Genomic DNA, 22,530 nt, shown 5'->3' on the forward strand with positions numbered 1-22,530 from the left:
GATAGAAGGACAAACAACTTTTCACTTAATAGATTATCTGGAAACTGTCAGGGGATAGATGGATACACAACTTTTTGGAGGGTATCACAAAATTCCTCGCCACTTCGTGTGGAAATGGTGGGTTAAACCATGAACAGTCAAAAGGAATTGTCAAAAAGGAAAGTCAGTGTAACAAATATGAAGGTGAAAACCCAGAAACCACCACACTGTTTAATGTAATCATGAAAGAACAAAAGATCAAAAACTTCAAAGCTGATACCAGAGATATAACAGGTTTTGTTCAATACTTATTTCCAAATGTTACATTATATCCTTAACTTTATAATTAAAATAAACCACTAAAATCGATAGATAACAATCATAACTACATTGTTCTTGCCAAGAATAGTTTTTATATTCCACTTCACTGCTACGGTATACGGTTTCTTTTCGAAGAGGTGAAAAAAAAACAATAAAAAAGTTATATTCTTAACAATTTATTCAACTATTGTAAACATTATAAACCACAAAATATAAATTACATGTAAAATACTAGCAATAAAAATATAGCAGCATGCAATGTCATTTAATCAATATACAAATTAATGCTTAATTATCACACAAGATTGATTTGTAAGTATATGAAGAAACAGTAAAAGCTATTTCGGAACTTGTTGGGGGATCAGTAGACACCTCTTAAAATTTGATGGAGGTTGGTTTTTCTTAAGCCTTAAAAATGAAAGAAAATAATCAATTAAAATTGTATGTATGATAAGGTCAAATAATAAGTGCCTTTCCAGCCCCAATCCCCCCAATTTATTTCTGGGATAGTCCTAAGTTGAACAAAATGACCAATGTAAAAATTTTTTGCAATAATAAAACATTTATTTTCCAGTAATTTGGTATTATCTGTTTTCAATTAAAATCTATAATATAAAACAAGAGACTCCCAGGAGCCTGAATCACTCATCTGGTTAAAATTTTGCCTTTCAAGGGCAATAACTTAAACAAGGAGTTGTATGACAATTTCCACTCTAAAATAACTTCAATTTTGCCTCAAAGAAGGCTTTGTAGGACTTATTATAAAGGTCATATCATCAATTTAAAGTTTCTATCTATTATATACTTTTCAAGATATTGGCTGAAAACTGCTAAAAATATCATTTTTCATCTTTCAATGGCAATCATTCTAAAAAGAAGTCATGCAACAACTTAGATCTCCACACATTTGTGTATGCATTATCATAAGGATCATTTCAGTAATTGAAAGTTTGTTTCTATCATAAATTTCAAGATACTGGCTGAAAACTGTATAAAAAACATTTTTCACCTTAATATAACTCTTAACAAGAAGTCATCTGACAACTTTGACCCAATGCCGATTTTTCTTAGCCTTATAATGTAGATCATTTTAGCAATTAATACAATTTGGTTAAACTTAACGGTTTTGGTGATATATGCCATAAGAAACATTCATACCAAGTCTGGTTCTGATTGGTCTAGTAGTAAAAAAAGAAAAGATTTTTTAAAGAATAACATGAAAAATATGGAAAAAATGTTGAATAAGGGCAATAACTGCAACATGGTTGAACAGATTAAAATGAAAATATAACCACTGATAGATCTCATCATGCTGAACACTTTTACCATTTATATACGAAAATTTCTGTTGGACACCTATATCCTATTTTAGTAACGATGGCCATGTTTTTTAACTGATCAGAGAAGAGTTTGGAAAAATTGACATACGACTGAAGACGAGTGATGGCACTAGCTCACATGGCCTTTGGCCAGGTAAGCTAACAATGTATTACACTTTTCATTTAAGGGCATTCTGAAAATTAAGTAAAAAATGTTTCCGCAAATAAAATGCTTATTGTATAGTACTAGTACTATAAAAAAAATATCAGCCCCTCCTTACACTCATAAATATTACAAAAATTAATGATATAAAAATAATTAAACAAAAAGCTACACCATCATTTTTTGGCTATAACAATGTAAAAAGCAACTCCCATCACTATTTGATGGCACTAAAAAATCCTTCATGGTTTTTGTTTAAAAAGATGGCTTCAGAACAAGTAACATGTAACTTTGAATGACCTAAGCAGTATAACTTTGAACTCTACTTAAAAATTTACGAAATTGTCAACCCCTTTTGAAATGCCCGAAATTAAGTAATATTTTCTCAAGAATAAAATAACTCATTAAAGCATATCAAATAGTTTACAAATTAAAGTTTATTTTTGTCGGCAAAATTATATGTCTACCCCTGTCCCACAAACTGGATCCACTTGCAGTATCCATCACATCCACTGAACAGCTTCATAAAATTTTGTTGAGAGGCTGCAGAGAAGTTGTGCTAATCAGTTCAGTAGTTCCAGAGAATTTAAACTGACAAGGTAATAAGGAGGATTTTTCGTAAAATAGGTTTAATAGTTTCAGAGGAGCTGCGATGACGAACTTTGAAAACCCAAAGTATAAAAAGTCAATTTTGAACTGCATTATTTTGTCTGTTCTAAGTACATGTGTAAACTGATTCCTAGACAGATTTAGTACTTAAGTCCAATCTGTTTCTGAATTTCATCCATGATTTTGTGAACCAATTCAACTTCTTTATACCCATATACTGGACTCTCAAATGTACCTAAAATAATGTAAAAAGTACTGTATAGCCAAATATTTAGTTCATGTGACTACCTATGACTCTTTTTACACCACAGATTATGCAAATTTCATTTTATTATTATTTTCTTGTAGTATAATATAGAGTCAATCTAATGTTTTCAAACTTATATACTGTGTGTGAGCAAAATGGTACAAATGTTAACATGTCTTTTGATAAGAAGAATACAAGGCAAAGGCCTAAGCTCTTTTATCCTGATCCCTGACCTTTTTAATTGAATCAATACAATACTAGATTTTCAAAACTACTGGTATGTATCAAGGTAAAGCCTAATTCAAATCAAGGATGCAGACAAGAATGTTATGGAATGAAAATTTGTGACTCTCTGACCTTAATATTTTTTTGTACCTATGACCCTTGAAAATCTCAGATGTTTCAGTATTCCCGAAGTCTCAGGTAAAAAGTATGTACTAAGTCAGGTCCAAATACAATGAAGAGTTTGACTGGGTCTAATGAAAGGGAAGCTGGTAGAACAGAAAGAAGGGATGTAACCTTACTACAGTGAAACCTGTCCAAAAGGAAAAGCAAGGGGACTTGTTCAGTTTAGACAGGTGTTAGGTTTTCACAGTGTCATTTACAACCTGACAGTGTCGTTTTTCTTTAAGGTCTCAAAGTGGTAATTTGGCAGTAATTTTATACTGCAAATAGGCCAAGATTTGTGTGTTTAGTCTATAATGTTATGACAAATTTAAACTGTTATTAAGATGTTATTTCTGAAGATTTTATTGACAAATTGTTACCAAAACTGGTTTGCCGATTAATATAATATTATGGTGGACAGGTAGAGTGGTAAACAGATAGTCAAGCGACTTTATTATGATTGTAAACTGAATTGGCAATACATGACAGATAAGACATATAAGGAGAAATAAAAAGATTGAAATGTTATTTTAACTATATTGTAAGGCAGAGAGATAAAACTGAACTTTGCATGCATAGTCAATCAACCACACATGTCAAGAGATTGAAAAAACAAGAGGCTCCCAGGAGCCTGAATTGCTCACCTGGTTGAACTGCATTTCAAGGGCAATAAATTTAACAAGAAGTTATCCAACAATTTTGACTCAAGAAGACTTTGGTAGGACTTATCATGAAGATCATATCACTAATTGAAAGATTCTTCTATCTATCATACTTTTCAAGATATTGGCTGAAAACTGTAAAAAAAAAAAACACCATCATTTTCATCTTTCCATGGCAATAACTCTTACAAGGAGTGGTTTGACATCTTTTATCCCTGGAGACTTTTGTATGCATTATAACAAGGATCATTTCAGCAATTAAAAGAATTTGGCTAAACCTAACCATTTTGGAGATATATGTGAACAACTACTGTCTGACCCCTATGTTCTATTTTTTAGTACCAGCGGTCATGTTTTTCGACAAATCAAATATCTCCACTAAAGTTCTATGCAGGATACCCCAAGGAACATTCATACCAAGTCTGGTTCCAATTGGTCAAGTTGTGTCAAGAGGAGAAAATGTTTGAAACAAATAACATTAAAAAAGTTTTAAAAAAACTTCGAAAAAGGGAAATACCTCTAACATGGCTGAATGGATTAAAACAAAAATTTGACCATGGATAGATCTTATCATGCTGAACACTATTACCCAGAATTTGGCTTAACCTAACCTTTTCGGAGGTATATTCGAAAAACTACTGTCTGACCCCTATATTTTTATCTTTAGTAATGGCAGCCATGTTTTTCAATGGATAAAAAATCCCCACATCAATTCTATGCAGGATACCCCAAGACATCATACCAAGTTTGTTCCAATTAATCAAGTAATGTCAGAGGAGAAGATTTTTGAAAGAAATAACATTAAAAATAGCAAAAAAAAAAAAAAAAATGTGGAAAAAGGGCAATAACTCAAGACAATTTAGATAACTAAAATCAGTTGTACAAAAGATTTTTTAAATTAATGTTGTAATTAATTCAATCACCCACATGGTACTTACCTGTTGGCTGTTCATTAATTACAAGTGAGTGATCAATTGGCCCATGTTATAATTTGGCTCCAGAGAAATAATAATTAAAAGCAGACTTATTTTATATTGAAATAGTTTACTGACTGACAATAAAAAATTATCATCTATCATGTATAAGGTAATGTTTGCTCTGCATCTCAGAAATCCGAAGAATTTAAAGTGGACATCATTTGCTAAGTCCGTCCTAAACGAGTTTAGGACTTATTTTTATTTGGATAAAAAATCTATGGATAGAAATGTACTGAAAAACCTTGTTGAACGACAGTTAAAAGATTAATTCATTCAACCATGATTCTCAAATGCTCATAACTCTTCAAGAGGCGAATTTTATTTTGAATTGAAAAAGAATTTAAGTTAGAATCATACTTGTTAAAATTTAAAGTAGGTGAAATGCACCAAAATCACCAAACTGAGATGCTCTAATTTAAGGAAGTAGATCTAGGGTAAGGGAGAACAACTCTTACAAATCATTGGAACATTTGTATTCACCATTTTACATCAATCTCTTGTAAGCATCAAAGTAACTTGGACCGATTCCATTCTATTTCAGAGAAACACTTTGGTGAAATTGTATATAATACAAACATATCACTGATTTCAAGAGTTATGTCCCTTACCTTACCTCCTTAAAAATACCGTTTGAAACATGTAGATGGTCTAAGATACCAAAATGTCAAAGAATATGTCATCTTTGTTGGCAGGGAATCAGAAATGAATTCCATTAATTCTTTTTGTGTAAGCATGAAAAGGACACTGTGTTGTGGATTATTTTTTATATTTTGTAATTACTGTATGTATTGTTGTGTGATTTGTATGATATGATAGTGTACTCTTGTACACCTATTGTGTCTGAGGTTATCAATAAAATTGTCTTGTCTTGTCTTGAGATGGCAAGGATCAATTAGCAAAATAATTAGTTTTTTTTTGATTGGCAGAGGTCGATTTATACAGATAAGAAATTTTATTAATTAAGGGAAGGGATACAGAAAGTGTTCCAAATTTGAAATTGAAGGGATTCAGTTTAATCTGGTAAAATTACTACGGTTTTAATAGGAAATTCCACAGGACTCTGTAATTATTTCGGTTAAGAGTGCTTCAGTTTTCTCAGGGTTCAGTTTTTACACAGTTTACACTGTATGTATATATATTTTTTTATATCAAATTGTTTACAGTTCACACCAAAATATTAACTCTTTGAATAATAACACTTAAAGGCACAGAACATTTTTTTCTTTAGGGGGCTATTACTAATGTTGATTCAATTCACTAAATACATGTATTTTTTAAACCTGACTTAAATTTTGAAAATCTACATTGTTACGTAACGGGGGGAAATATTGAATCTTATCATTTTTCTATCAATGGCCACGTAAAATTTTTTTGCTATAATTTACAATAATAATACTTCAAATAAAAAAATCCAAGCCCCCTCCCCTCAGTAAGGTATTAATAAAATTGATATTGTCTAACAATAGAAAAAATACCAACCACTTTTTTTAATCAAATCATGAGCGTGGGCAGCCTCATAACGTAATCCTGAGCTATTGGCAAAGTTGAAATCTCCGTCTGGTAGTTTATTTTCCAATACACCAGATAACAATTTTACACTTTTGGGACACCAGAAACAGTCTTCTACCTGAGAAGAAATGAAATGAAATCACAAAGGTGAAAGGATTTAATTTTTGGAGATCTAACTATTAAAACTTAAAATTGAGCTTAAGAACATGCATCTCTGAAAATTACCTATGAAAGATTGGTACACTAAGTTAACTCAAAATTGCAAATCTTTTCAATAGAGTTATAATGGAACTACAATGTAGAGGAGATTAGAGGAGAACCTATTTCTACAGTTGGAACAACAACCAATGCAAAATTAGTAGATCTCATGTTGATTGCTGTTAATTGATTCATGAATTACAATAAATTCATCTTGTCTTAATCCACTCGACGTGAAGTTCTGGATTCTCAGGCCATTTGATAAAAACCAAAATCAGATAAAGTGAGGTACTTTTTTTAAAGATTGTTTTACTGCCCCTTAACTGTGATGAGGGTCCTCTATACATTGTTCACAAGCAGAACAAATAATAAGGTGAAGTGTCTATTTCTTAATTTAAAAGATATGATGATAAATATTGGGAATGAGGCACATTCAAAACAGACAATGGCCTAAGCCATTAGTTAGCCTTATATAAACAACTTACGTGGATTTTTCCTTCAGTTCCCATGACAGTAGCACAGTTATAGTCACCTTTTGTTTTCCCACTGTAAGTTATATTAGCTTTCCTATTACCACTAAATAACATAATTACACAACCATCTTCATCAACACCTTTAAAATAATAATATACAATGTATGTATGATATGTATCATCACTTTTTGAATGTATTTGTTTTTTGGATGCTCCTTTTTAAAAGTATGTAAATTTAGACAAATACCTATATATATTTAACCATTTCATATTCACTCAAATAAACACTTTTATCCTTTCATTGTGAATGTAAACAGCTGACTTCAGCCATAAAAATATCACCTGTAATCAAAATGGCAAGCGTGCAATATCACAAAGTATGGGTGTGTTAGAAATACATTGTTTAAATGGAAAATACAAAAAAAACGAAATGTTATAACATCATTACACAACCACAATGGCATATATTTTCATTTACAGATTTAAAATAACAATTTTACAACACCCTTTAAATCAACAGTATCTTAATCTTGAGGCCCCAGAAGGCCTTAACTGTTTACATGGTAAATCAAAAATCTAATGGCTATATAACTGATCAAAAAGGAAAAAAAATCTAATCCTTTATGTTGACCTTTCTCATCTCATGTCACTCCTGCTCAGTTCTACATTAGCTAATTGTTTCTCTTTATATTCATTGACATTTCCAAGATGTATTGAGATAAAAACAGCAATTTAAAGATATTTTTTAATCTTTCGAAGCCAGTAACACTTTATGGCATTGTTATACAACTTTGTTCAAATGGAGCGGACATTTTTATAGACCTAACCAGTAGGATCATTTCATATTAGTCAACAGTCAAATTTAATGCCCCGAGGGCTACAGGTGGGGGTCAGGGAAAAAATGAACAGCCAATCAGGAAATGTTACACCAATTTTAATCACTAATAAATAGAATAAGATCTATTATAAATATTTGACACTAACATCACATTAGGACTGGGTATATCTCAATCTCAATAAAAACTACCTAAGTAATCTAAAAATTGAGTCATTAGAAGAAAATCTAAATTTTGATATTTCTTATGAAACTGAACCCTGGTCCTTAGGCCTCCCTTGTATAATAATTTACGTCAACTAAAACTTACCCTCTTCATTAAGACTTCCTGTAGCAATTATTTTCTGTGGAAGTTCACGATAAACATGTGTGACAAATTGCACACAGTAGATACCAATGTCTAAGAGACAGCCTCCCATTAAATCTTTCCGGAATACCCTTTCAACGGACATGGTAGGAACGCAGAACTGAGCTGTAACCATGTTTACCTCTCCAAGGTTACCAGATTCTACCTCATTCTTTATGGCTTCATACACTGGGAAAAATCTACTCCACACAGCCTGAGTAATGGACAACAAGGCACTTAACAACTATGCTTAAAAACATGAGATGCCTGAATCTTGAATTTTGAATTCTAAGCCAACAGAAAACTAAGAAAAAAGATAGAGACACAGAAGAACATTTACCAAAGGCTACTGATAATCTCTATTTCACAATATGTCATGATGGGAAATAAATTGTTTGTAGTTACTCTGTGAAACACAAGGTGGTAAATATAACAAGAAAAGTAAACTAGAACCCCACAGGAGCCTGAATTGCTCATCTGGTTGAATTTTGCATTTCAAAGGCAATAAATATAACAAGAAGTTGTCCAACAATTTTGACTTAAGAAGTCTTTGGTAGGACTTATCATAAGGATCATTTCAACAATTCAAAGTTTCTTTTAATCTATCATCGCTTTCAAGATATTGACTGAAAACTAAAACAAGAGGCTCCCAGGAGCCTGAATCGCTCACCTTGTTGAATTTTGCCTTTCAAGGGCAATAAATTAAACAAGAAATTGTCGAACAATTTTGACTCAAGAAAACTTTGATAGGACTTATCATAAGGATCATTTCAGTAAACGAAAGTCTAAATCTATCATAGTTTTCAAGACATTGACAGAAAACTGTAAAAAAAAAACCTGTCATTTTCCCCTGTCAAGGACAATAAGGCATCTGACAAATTTTATGCCTGAAGACTTTTGTAGTCCTAAAAATAAGGATCATTTCAGCTATTGAAAGTATTTGGGTAAACCTAACCGTTTTGGAGATATATGCGAAAAATTATTGTCTGACCCCTATGTTCTATTTTGAGTAATGGCGGCCATGCTTTTAGATGGATCAAAAATCCCCACATCAGTTCTATGCAGGATACCAAGAAACATTCATACCAAGTTTGGTTTCAATTGGTCAACTAGTGTCAGAGGAGAAGATTTTTTAAAGTAATAACATTAAAAATAGCAAAAATTGTTGAAAAAGAGCAATAACTCCAACATGGCTTAACAGATTAAAACCAAAATTCGACAAGAGATAGATCTCATCATGCTGACAAGTTTTACTCATGTCAGAATTTAGCTAAACCTAACGGTTTACAAGATATATGTGAAAAACTACTGTCTGACCCCTATGTTCTATTTTTAGTACAGGTGGCCATGTTTTTCGACGAATCAAATAACCCCACATCAGTTCTATGCAGGACACCCCAAGAAACATTCATAACAAGTTTGGTTCAGAGGAGATGAGTTTTGTATAATTGTTAACGACGAAGATGGACGACGATGACGATGGCACGCAGTGATAGCAATAGCTCACATGGCCTTTGGCCAGGTGAGCTAAAAATAAGGCTAGAAATTTGGCAATAAAATAATTTTGATTGGGCCCATCAAATCAGGTTGGTCTTTGAACGGCAAACAAACTTATTTTCAATTAAAGCCTAGTATATTCTTACATGTAAAATTTGGAAATATATGTGGAAAAAATATACTGTCTGACCCCTATGTTCTGTTTTAGTAACAGTGGCCATGTTTTTCAACCAAACAAAAATCCCCACAACAGTTCTATGGGGGACACTCCAAGGAACATTCATACCAAGTTTGGTTCTAGTTGGCCAAGTACTTTCAGAGGGGAAGAGTTTTGTATAATTGTTAAAGACAACGACAGACTACAACGACGACAAACATGGATGCCTAGTGATGGCAGTACGTCACTTGACCTATGGCCAGGTGAGCTAAAAAAAGGACATGTAATTAGTTTGATTCACCGTAATCAAAAAAAGTAAAATAAACTTTACTTTAGTTTACTTCACTGTTATCAAGAAATGTAGAAGAAATTGTTATTTGTTTGATTCACTGTAGTTCAGGATAAGAAAACATTCCACTGTCTAAGTAAATAGTGGATCCTATTCAAACCAAATCACATTTTCATTAAAAAAAAACCTAAAAAAACTGAAAATTGCAAAATCAAGGTTATGTATGTTTAAGTAGCAGTCTATGTAAGAATCATGCAAATTCTGTATAATGTGATAAACCTATAATAAAAGACTACATTTTTTTTATTTTTGTTATTAAGTTTCTTTATAAGTCTATATGCTGAATGAATAACTATTCATTCCAATCTGTCTGCTCTTATGAGATAATCAACATGGAAAGTCCAATAGTCTCTATTGTATTTAGTGTCATTTACAGAGTTATCTCCCTTAATTTTGAATTCTACAGTCCATTATATATATTTTTTATCTCCTATGAACAAGGGTTATATGAAAAGCCACATGTTACTTTCTGTTTACCATGACATTTTAAACAAAATATCAAAAATAAAAATATGTAGACTTTCCAACCATGAATCACATTTTGCATGATTCGTATGTGGAGTGCTGCTTAATTACAATGGCTATTAATCTTTATTCAATTCCCAGTCAAGATGTATCTAAATCCACAGATATTGCCAAATATATTCTGCTATTACCTCAATAAAAAGTAACTTCTTCTCTCTAGCAAAATCCAAGACCTTCTTACACTCCTCCCAGGTTGCAGCTAATGGTTTTTCACATACTACATGTTTTCCTGCCTCTAACATCAACATACTCAGTCTGACATGTTCTGTGTGAATAACACCAATGTAAACAATCTCTACAATACAAAATTACAGAAATTTCCTTCATAACTTCATCTGTAAGTTGGAACAAAGTTTTAATACGTAGAATGTAACTTCCAAAGAATGCACACTTTCTGTGGAAAGAATAATTTTAATGCTTTGGAATGGCGCATACCTATTAATCTTTGGAACATTCTCCTCCACTGACACTTAGAAGCACATTTTTGATGTAAAAACTAATTGTTTTAGTATTTTGTACAGAAACTATAGTAATTCTTACCAAAAACCACTTATAAATCTAACTTTTGGGGGGGGGAAGTCTCCTCTAATGCAGGAGGATTAACAGATATGGAGATGCCATCAGCTTACTTTAACTGCAGTTTTTTTCTTCTTAAGCACAATAAGATAAAAAAAATGGAGGTTTCATGCTTTCTCTTTCTAGAAAAGCATATACCATAAGCCAGTAAATTGTAATGAAAATAATTTAAAATAAAACAAAAGGTCTACCATTTTCATCAAACTGGCTTGATAGCAAATACAATGTTATTGTGTAAAATTTAGTATTGCTTATTTTCTTACATCATACTTTTCATGAAAGCATATTTTATTTATATATACCTATCAAAGGGTCTTTAGCAATTTCTTCATAAGAAGCATATGATTTGTTTATAAATCCAAACTTCTTTGCAAACTTTTCAGCTGACTCTTTAGACCTGGCAGCAACTGCGACTATCTGTAAACACAGAAATACATTCTATATAAAAGTAGATTCTACATGTATTTTTTAAAAACCAAATCTATTTGCTCCATTTAAGAAGTTCTAAGTTATTATTATCAGATTGGCAAAATTCTTAAATAGTTTTATGTACATGAAAATGTTCTGTCACATAAAAAAAAACTTAACTAGCATTCCTTGCCAGACGTTTGGATATTCAAGATTTTGAGAATAGGCCAATTTTAAAGAAATTTGGTAATGTTAATGCCATTCACTAACAATCAGTGTTCATTCTAGACTGCGTCCTTGTGCCAATGGCGCAAATATTTTATGCATAGCGCACAAAAAGTGTGGCATGTGCCCAGCAGCGCACAGTACTCCGTAAGTTGATCTATGAATTTCTTAATTTTTTTTCTGTTCCATGTCCAGACGTGTATTCGTCTAAAAGCGCCAATGGATCAAAAACGATTAAGGGAAACTGCAGGCTGCGTGCAGGGGACATGATCATTTCCCCTGATCCTATTGATGGGACCGCCCCCTGCAGGTCCAGGTGTTGAAAAAGAATAGGCCTGCAGCAGCGCTAAGCTTGTCGTAAAAGGCGACTAAATAGTGCTCAGGAACCTAGCTGGGGGCTAGGCGCTCTGCCCACAGAGCAACTGGGATGGGGTACCCCTGGCATGTTACATGCTGGGGTTGTCATGCTATAATACGGAAAACCTGACCGCAAACCATATTGGTACAATATGTGTTGGGAAAAATGCCACATTCCTTGCACGTTAAAGAACCCTGCTGTGGTATTTGATAGGAGTAGGAACCTTTGCGCTCTGCCACAGGAGGCCCGACCTTACCCATCCCTCCCTTTTTCTAGTCACAATCAAAATTTGACGACCCTATTACCTTGTGTCCCATCCCATTTTTCATTTCATCATCATTTCATGTTCATCGTCTGAATATAGCTGAAATATTGGTGCTCGGACGTTAAACCCCAACAATCAATTAATCAATTGACAGGACCTAGAAAATTTCAGTTGAGCCAACTGAAAGAAAACAAATGGACATGGCCGGCGCACCTAGAGAATTTCGAGTGAAGATGCAACTGTTCATTGTCCGTGGGCCTGGGACGGGTTGGATACGATTCTGATAGAACAGAAAGATTCAAGTGGAACTGCAACATCAAGTTGAATTACAATTTGAGTCAACATAGTGCTTTAATAAAAAAAAAAAACCCAACATATACTAGTATTTCTTTTTATTCATTTGGAGTGTATGTACCTGTTACCTCTCACCTAAAATGAAATTAAAAAGTGTATACAAACCTGAGGTTAACTTATTTGTTTGTTAAATCTCTCCTATTATCTAAAAATGATCCCTTATCATACTGCCATATTGGCCCCCTTTATTCTGAAAACGATCCCGTTTTGCTGTCAAGGGGGCCACTGACCCCCTTTTGCAATTTTCTGGAATGAACACTGAACACTTAAAAAGAAAATTTTAATCTTAATTGAATAGTTTCAGCATGGCCTCTTCTGATCCAAGCCATTACCTTGCCTGACCACATGATGTTAAGTTCCACCTTTGACTTTGAAAAAACAATGCCCATTTGACGTTATCTTGTAATATTGTATGATGCATTAATTATGACCATATTTCTTTGAAACAAGTAGACTTGTAATTGTGCTGAAGGATTGTATGGGGGAACAAATTTGACCTTTTGACCTTGAAAAACCAACAAGGTTTCTAAATTTTCAAAAGGACTAAGTATCTACAAAATTTTACCAACTTTGATCCATTGCCATTCAATCATTTACAAGAATGTTATGGAATTAATTTGACTATGAGACACTGATGGTCGATCTATTATGATCTTGGAAAACAATAGACTTCAAATTTTTTAAATCATCAAAGTACCGTATTTTCTGGACTACAAGTCGATGTGGAGTATAAGTTGAATTGGCTAATTTTGACCAAAATCAATGAAAAAAACATAGATAAGTCGAATTTGGCAGATAAGTCTAGGGTCAAACGTGTGCATTTATATTGTAGATCAGCGGAAATCCGAGTTGAGCCGTTCGTTTTCAACAGCATATTATTCCAGTGATGTTACTATCGGTAAGTACATGTATAATATTTCTGAATTAAATTAATAATTTTGTTTTTGTTAAGGTGTACTTTGTTCGCAAGTTCAATTATTTTTATTGAATGGTGCGTCAATGGCTCTGAAGCTTTAGATCATCAGGTGTACGAAATTGTAAACATGTCAAACGTGGGCACCCATGTGTGTAATAAGTGGGAAATTTGTTTGATGAATTGGTCATAATTACGAGCGGTAATGTTTTACGACATACTGTAAATGGGTAAAGATTTGCATATTAAAGGACCGATAACTCCAGAACACTAGATAATGTCTTTCCAGATAAAAAGAGTTTCGTTAGCGTATCTTCTAATGTTTGTTTATTTATTTTAACGGTTTCAAAGTTTCTATAAACATCATCATATTCATTCATGACTGTGCCGCAATGATCGATAATATTCGAATTCAATCACCTTTTTGACTGTTTGAGTGACAGCTTTTGTTGATTGCAGTTTACCAAATATTTTGAATTAAAGCTATCGAAAGTGAACTAATCAAATCTAATGAAATGCATTGTAGATGAACATTTTTTCTTGAAAAGTCTTAATATAAGTTGAAGTGGACGATAAGTTGAGACTGACATTTTGCTGAAAAAAAATATTGACTTATAGTCCGGAAAATATGGTATTACAAAGTGTGGAACAATTAAAATGATTCTAGAAAGTTAACATGGATGTCACAGATTATGGCAGACTATAGGATTATTAACTACCTTTCTTAAGCTTCAGATGTCATAGCTGTAGTGAGCAGGATGTAAAAGGAGCATTCAAAACATAAAATCTTATGAATTTTGTTCAACTGCTTCACCTAAAAACTGATGGCTATATTCCTAAGCAATCTTGTACAATTTTAAATTAACTTCTTGGAAAGTAAAAAGCCTAAACCTTCTTTGATGAAAGGACTGATGACATTCCAGAAATTGTGAAAATTGTGGTCTAATGCCATTAACTACAATATGACTACCTCATGGTTTCTTTCAAATTTGCTCAGGGTAGACATTGCTTCACAGAAGTCACTACTTATTTTGCCAGCTCCACATATTCCCCAATGCAGGACTGGTTCATCAGCCATGGTTCAGTTCTGGAACAAACTTTATCAATTAATCAGGCAAGAAGTTGTCTAACATGACAACACACATATTCTAAGCCAATTTAGATACTATGTTGTTGGATGTTACAACACTGTATTGTTAAACTAGTCAGGAAAAAAAATACATAAATGATTTCCTCTAGACCCAGCAAGCCTTCTTTCTTTATTTGGATTGCTACTTGTTTATTGGTTGCATTTGAAGTCACAGCAAACAATCTTAATTTGAGTGGCACTGTACTCTGTACAACACTTCTACATTTTTTCTCCTATTGTAATCATGCAGAACAAGTTTTATTCCAGGTTCATTCTCATAAGCATGCTTATGCAGATGAAGCATGTACTAATTTTTGCCAAGACTTTATTTTAGTTGTTAATTTTTACCCCATTTGTACAAATTTCCAAATGCTCTGTATGGCACATCATGATGATGAAAAAGGTTGCAAGGTAAGAAATATTCAAACTAGTCTATAGTATATTTGATGTCATAATATGCAGCCATAATTAAGCCATAAATAAAATTCTGATAGCAAGGATACTAACCAGCAGTCTAGCTGTCTAAAAAAAATCAGAACAGAAGTGATGGTAAATTTTGCATTTATATAATTTATATTCTCCCATAGTTTTTAGTAGAACTTGCATGCATTTTTTACACCTTTGACTTTTCTTAAAATTGACTAAGAAACCACATCATAAAAACACTATTAAGAGCATGATTAATCTTGACAGAAAAAAATTCTACTTTTTTATCGCAGTCCAAACAAGTGTAACATTTGCTAATCTGACATTAATGCCTCACAGGGTGGTGACCAAGCAAAATAAAAATTAGCCTACTAATTAAGTCAGCACAGAAAATGTTTAATCCCTTTTTGGATCCAGTGTCCTGGGATGTTTTGGCCGCCCACTACGGCACTAGACCCGTCTAGAGGTTACAGACCACCAATTCAACCAATGAGCATTTGGAACGTACGCAAAAATAGTCCTACGCAGAAATTACCCCTGTTCCTCATAGTGCTGTGAAAAAAGTTCTCATCTTATTTAAAAAATTCAAACAGTTTCTGAAAGGAAAAACATTTCTGTACATTTTATAGGTGCATTTTGCTTCTTGTGATGTGAAGCCTAATCTCCATAATGATTTTTAAATATACCCCTATCTTGTGAAAACACTGGGATTTCCCATGCTATTTATAGACCCTTCACTTCCGGTGACCAGTACTGCACTGCAAGTCTGCTAACCCCACATGCCATTCTGAGGATTGTGAGCTGACATATGTAGAATCATGCTGATATATAGTCATCTGCAGGTTAAAGTTAAGGTAAAGTCCAGAGAAGCCATTGAATATTGTGAAATTAGCATAGAAGCCTATGGGAAGTGGAATTAGTGGTTTTTAGCCTTAAGCTGAAGCCATGGCAAAATGAAAAGTTTCTTGAAATAGCTTTAAACTACTTGAAGATCTTGTTAACTTTGCCATGAGAGGAATACACTACAAAAATCCTTCAAAATATGCATTTTTTTAAGTTATAGGTCCAAATTATGGAAAATTGGTCTTTTTGGCTGATTTTTATGTCCTATCTTGTAAAAAGTGTAGAAAATTTAGTAAAAATATCAAATATTAAACTTTGAGGGCTATATTTACCTAAATATGGTAGTAATAAGCACTTGAAATCAAGTTTTGTGTAGATTTGAGCAAAAATTAGGTTAGAAATGAGGAAAAACTCACTTTCATTACTGCGGTTAAGGCAATATAAGCATTCCCCTATGGCAACATGGAAAATCCATTATTGAGCACTTTTTTTGCTTTAGGTGCCCTTTACTGGTCATGTTCTAATGTGAAAACACTGTATTTACAAATTTAAAGCCAACTATATCACCTTTTGTGAAAATTTAAAGATTTAGGATTTTTGACATGTGATCAAGAAAAAGGGGGAGGCATGTCAGAAATAAATTTTTAAAAATAGACCAATTTCTCAGAAAATGATTACTTTTAAAACTATTTCTTCATTAATATTGTTAAAAAACAAGTTGTGATTGATATTTTTTATTTGAAAAGTCAGAAAAAGTTCTTTGCAAATATTTAATGCATTTCAGTATGGTAGAATATTTTCACTTTTTTGCTCGCACAACTTGGTTACCCTATATTTAAAAATTAAATATTTAAAAAAGTGCTTGTCACATTTCACTGAAACTTTGCAAATGCATTCAGTATGTGTGTAGGAAGATACCTGTATAGTTATTTATTTTTTCTAAGACAAAAAGTGACTCTTTAGGTTACAGACCACCAATTCAACCAATGAGCATTTGGAACGTACGCAAAAATAGTCCTACGCAGAAATTACCCCTGTTCCTCATAGTGCTGTGAAAAAAGTTCTCATCTTATTTAAAAAATTCAAACAGTTTCTGAAAGGAAAAACATTTCTGTACATTTTATAGGTGCATTTTGCTTCTTGTGATGTGAAGCCTAATCTCCATAATGATTTTTAAATATACCCCTATCTTGTGAAAACACTGGGATTTCCCATGCTATTTATAGACCCTTCACTTCCGGTGACCAGTACTGCACTGCAAGTCTGCTAACCCCACATGCCATTCTGAGGATTGTGAGCTGACATATGTAGAATCATGCTGATATATAGTCATCTGCAGGTTAAAGTTAAGGTAAAGTCCAGAGAAGCCATTGAATATTGTGAAATTAGCATAGAAGCCTATGGGAAGTGGAATTAGTGGTTTTTAGCCTAGAGCCCCCCGAAACTGAATCCCAAAGCGGCAAAGGGGATTTAGGTAAATATTAATTGTCAAAACTACTTTAATCTTGATGCTTCATTCTCTGACACTGACAGCTTATGCGTGTCCCCTATCATGGTTGAAAAATATATTGAAAATGTAACAAACAATATGTGAGTTCCATATCTTTACACCTTTGACTTGTCATACTGAGATACAATGGAACGCGTGTACTGAATGCCCAATAATCTTAATTAATAGCATGACAGCCAAATGGTACACTAATTTCAGCAATATGGATAAGATTTTGACGTAAATAATATCAGCATGTGATGAAAAAGTACTTAATTAAAAGTAGTAACAGTAAATCTGTCAGTTGTTTTTAGCAGACAACCTATCGAGCTGCAAGCACCTGTCTCGTAAAAATAAAAGGGTGATTTTTAAATCGCGTAGGTCTTCGAGGGCAATAATAACGATTCAATGATTTTTAGGATAAAGTAATATAATTTATTTAATTGACGGAAAAATCAAAATAATTAAGAATAGTGAATATGGAAGGGGGCATTTTTAAGCTAAAAATATTCAAAAATTAAAAAGCAGCCTTTTATTCTAATGAGTCTCGTTTGTTGGGAGATCGTACGAGAAATATGAAATTTGGAGATGGCGACTGCCCGTCGCTCGCTTCTCCAAAGTGAAATAGGAGGTTCTCCGTCTCAAAATGATCCTGGTAGAGAGCTTTTCGAAGCGTGTAGGAATGGGGACTTAAACAAAGTAAAGAAACTTGTCAATTGCCATAATGTAAACTCTAAAGACACTGCAGGACGGAAGTCTTCACCCCTCCATTTCGCAGCAGGTTTGTTGACAAAATGATTTATTTGAATTTGCCTTGTAATTTGCAATTTTCGGCATAGAGAATTATGCAGAATGTATTTGTAATGAATAATGGTGACTTTTGTTATTCCATATTAGCTTATTTATAGCCTATACGAAGCCTTTTACCAGACATAATTTTGGACAGATGAAATGTTTCGAATTTTAATAGAATCAGTGAAAATAGCATTTTAAATTTTGATATAATACTGGTCACAAAAAATTGACCTCCATAACACTCCTTTGGACTTTTATACCCTAACATGATAAAGAAAAGTACAAGGAGGTTAGTTAGTGTTGCATGTTGTTTGTACCCAACGTGGCTGCTTAAGTATACACTCAATGCCCAGTTCCTCATGTTCTGTACTTCTTAATATTCAGGCACTTCAAAAACCTAGACCAGTCCAAGAAGCAAGGTTACACTTTACACTAAGAGTACATTTCAAATCAGTTGCAGCTATTGTTATTTGTATAAGATTTTTCCAGACAGTCTAGTATGTAGACCAGGGGTAAAAATGAGTAAATATGAGCTGGTAGCCCAGACCATTTTTTTTTTTTTTTGTTAAATATTTTCTAAATGTTTAGCTAAATTTTACCAAAAGTTTGGTAGCCCAGGCCCAGCTCAAAATATAATAGCCATGGGCTACTGGTGCTAATTTTATTCCTGAAAGAGTAATCAAGGGAACCAAGGTTATAGTGGTAATCAAAAGAATGTAATCCATTGATAAAGACCAGACATGGAAAACAGACACACACAACAAAGAACATAAAGTAACTAAAATCATACATACAAAGTAACAAAAGTAAATGAGCAACTCGGAGTCCACTTAAAACTGGGAGCATGGACCAGGTGCACGGGTAGGGTAAGCGTCCTCTGCTTTTCTAGAAATACCCGCCGAGTTGCTCATAAAAAGTCAAGTCCGGGGTAGACAAACGAGGAAAGGCAAACTATGACCCGTTGAATAAATCAGTTTTCATGGTGCTGATGGATACATCATAACGATCCACAAGTTCATGATGACGACCATAAAACTTCTGTAGTGATGATTTCAATCTTGTAGCAACATAACCCTGTTCCAGAAGCCTATTTGTTAGACTTCTAGCGCGATACAAAAAGTCTGCGTAGTTTCGGCAAGCTATGGCAAGCTGAAGAGTTGGTATGTTATCTTGGTTATTTAAAATGTTCATTTACACTGTATATATTTTTCTGATATATACTTTGGAAAAATATGGATTTAAATGTATCCATGTCAGTAAATGGTAAATTTCCATTCCTCAATTAGTCAATCAAATTAAAGTATGATGTCACAGCAGACAGGAGAAGTGACTTATAGTGTGACAAGATATGTTCAGAGTCTTTACATCCTATTTTTCTGCTTGCTACATGTACACGTGCATGTACTAACACAAGATGTTAATAAATTTGATATGGTCTGCAATTATGTTTTTTTTTTGCATCCCAACTTCTTCATACATGTAAATGTACAAAATGTATATCCAGACATATTCTTCTGTTGGTATTAATATGAGACATGTGCTGAAAGAGCAATCAAGGGAACCCAGGTTCTTGCAGAAATCAATTGAAAGCATTCCAGCCACAAAGACCAAACATGGAAAACAGACATAAACAACAAAGAACATTAAGTAACTAAAATAATACATACAAAGTAACAAAAGCTAATGAGCAACTCAGAGTCCACCAAAAACTGGGAGCATGGACCAGGTACACCTGTAGGTTAAGCGTCGCTCTGCTTTTTCTAGAAACACCGGCCAACTTAGTATTCACCAGGGCTCATGCTACTTGAGAAGAACAGGGAGACACTAGGGTGAAGGGGGAAGTGAACACTGTTGCGTACATGCATCATTTACTTCTGGATTTTTTAAAAGTATATGTATTATATGTTTACTTACATGCACACAATATAAGCAGGCATATCCATGTGTATAAATATCTTGGACAAAATGAAATCAGCCAGCTGGCTGTGACTGCACTTTCATATATTCATGAAATTTGATTTCTAATCTATACCTCTGCCCCTTACCAAATTTATCACAGCAAAATTAATATATGACTGAATCAAGTAAAACTTCTTGCCAAGCATTGTCCTATTGATTTTGTCTTTTAGCAGTACTTGAGTAGAAGATTTCAGGCAGTGACATTCTGTTGGAATTTTCATTTTGCTCTGTTTTTTCCCAGGTCCCACTTTGACGATGATTTCTTGTTCAAAATATCCAGTATCTTGATATAAGTTGATCAAGAGTATCAATAATTATGTTCAAAATTTATTACTTAAAAATCTAGATGAATGCTACTTTATTGACACATATCGTAGTGGTCGGTACAAATTTGTCTCAACCTTAAGAAATGTTCCGTTGAAATGGATAATTTACTGTTCAGTTACAAATGTATGAAAACGCTTCAGGTTTTCTACCAAATTATCTATTGAGATAAATTTAACCGTAGTTTCAAGAAACCACATAAGAAATTTGCACGTTTAGTAACAAAATAAGAACGATAAAACATGAATGATCAAAACCTGAAGTAAAAATGTTCACTCTGTAAACAAATGTTTGAAACAAAAAGCTTGCTTGTAACTGAAAATTCAATAGATTTCAAAGATTTTTACTATTTATTTTCAAGAATGGGTACCATTTATGTTTGAATTGTTATCAGAAGAGGGATAACTCAGGTCAAAATACCACTATAAGATGAAGTACAGTCCCAATCATGGGCGATATCTGAAAATGAGAAGGAGACATGACATCACTTTTGGTGTCATCTGAGGGTGAAGTGAGCGACCTCAGGACAACTATTTCGCCTGAACTGCAGTTGGAACATTGTAGGCATTTCCCTATTATTTTTTTCTATTTGGAGGTTATAATCAGTTGAGCATTGATTCAATTATTCAGGGTTTGGCAGAAAGGATGTTGTGGAGCATTTACTTGAATGTGGTGCCAGTGTACATGCCAAAGATGATGGAGGTTTGATTCCACTTCATAATGCCTGTTCTTTTGGACATGCAGAGGTTGTTCAGCTCTTACTCAGGAGTGGAGGTGATGCAAATGCAAGGGACAACTGGAATTATACTCCTCTCCATGAAGCTGCAATCAAAGGAAAAATTGATGTCTGTATTGGTAAGTTTTACATAGATTTCCCTATTTATTTGATTTTTTTTTTACATTTCTGGTTGTTTTTTCTTTTTTTTTTAATATCTTGCCAATTTTTGTTTGATGGTGGACAGGGCCCAGAGGCATAAATTACCATGCACATGAAGTGGTGTGAGCAGTTTTTTTTTGTCCTTTACCAATTAGGAGGAAAGTTAAAATATATTATAGGGAGGGATTTGGTAACTGCTAATTCCCTTTCCACTGCAAGGATTGATTCTGATTTATATGCTCTATATGGGTCTGCAAATTAGAAAAACAAATTATTCTATTCATATAAAAACTTTCCAACAACTTGTATAACTTTTTAAAAATTTGAATGCATTGACATAGACCTAGGGTAAGGGGTATAACTGAAAAGAAAATTGTGTTGGCTTTAGTTAATTTGAAAGTTATGTTAAAGTTGACACTTTTGGTGTGAACTGCAGTGTCAGACACTAACCCTCAGGCAAAGTACACAGACATAACATTGTATCAAAATCTTTTTTTTAAATTTATTTCATTTTTTATTGAAAAAAATATACATGTATACAAACATGTTTATGTACTTGTACAAGGGTTCAGTCCCGTAATTTGAAAAGTGACAGAAAACAACTGCTTTTGTAGTGGAAATTTGTTGTAATCTGCACCATGAAAACTGATTTTGTTCAACGTGTCATAGTTTTCCTTTCCTCTTTTGTCTTCCCAGGACTTGACTTTTAATGAGTAACTCGGGGGGTGTTTCCAGAAAAGCAGAGAACTCTTACTCTACTTGTGCACCTGGTCCATGCTCCTAGTCTTTAGTGGAGTCTGAGTTGCTCATTTACTTTTGTTACTTTGTATGTATGATTTTAGTTACTTTATGTTCTTTGTTGTGTTTGTCTGTTTTCCATGTCTGGTCTTTTTGCCTGGATTACATTCTTTTGATTTCCACTAGAATCTTGGTTCCTTTGATTACCCTTAATGTACATATACATGCAAGTTAACTATAAAATTGTACATGAATGAAGTGAAATTGTGTTCAGATTGAACTTTTTTTTCATTCATTT

At 33.3% G+C, this 22,530-nt stretch overlaps 2 protein-coding genes across 4 annotated transcripts in view; one reads left to right on the forward strand and one right to left on the reverse strand.

Moving 5' to 3' along the window:
- Positions 1–460: 460 nt before the first annotated feature.
- Positions 461–17,932, reverse strand: LOC148620764 (trans-1,2-dihydrobenzene-1,2-diol dehydrogenase-like). Of its 3 annotated transcripts, none has more exons than XM_088574566.1 (8): positions 17,862–17,932; positions 14,623–14,739; positions 11,432–11,546; positions 10,685–10,848; positions 7,990–8,239; positions 6,857–6,984; positions 6,144–6,291; positions 461–2,626 (listed from the first exon to the last, which is right to left on the reverse strand). In XM_088574566.1, exons 2-8 carry the CDS (start codon positions 14,728–14,730, stop codon positions 2,532–2,534), a joined length of 1,008 nt encoding a protein of 335 aa, XP_088430692.1. In that variant the 5' UTR covers positions 14,731–14,739; positions 17,862–17,932; the 3' UTR covers positions 461–2,531. The 3 variants fall into 3 exon arrangements, with proteins under 3 accessions (XP_088430692.1, XP_088430691.1, XP_088430693.1); XM_088574565.1 differs by having other exon boundaries at positions 17,812–17,900; XM_088574567.1 differs by having other exon boundaries at positions 17,830–17,883.
- A 156-nt stretch (positions 17,933–18,088) lies between these two features.
- Positions 18,089–22,530, forward strand: part of LOC148620765 (poly [ADP-ribose] polymerase tankyrase-1-like) — a 29,428-nt gene continuing 24,986 nt past the window's right edge. The window contains exons 1-2 of the mRNA XM_088574563.1: positions 18,089–18,320; positions 21,248–21,472. Coding sequence (XP_088430689.1) covers positions 18,128–18,320; positions 21,248–21,472 — 418 coding nt within the window. The 5' untranslated portion in view covers positions 18,089–18,127. The remainder of the gene's footprint in view (positions 18,321–21,247; positions 21,473–22,530) is intronic.

The sequence above is a fragment of the Perna viridis genome, chromosome 3 (genome assembly GCF_037379345.1).
Source record: "Perna viridis isolate PV_CMFRI_1.1 ecotype Kerala chromosome 3, ASM3737934v1, whole genome shotgun sequence".
In the NCBI taxonomy this organism is placed as follows: domain Eukaryota; kingdom Metazoa; phylum Mollusca; class Bivalvia; order Mytilida; family Mytilidae; genus Perna; species Perna viridis.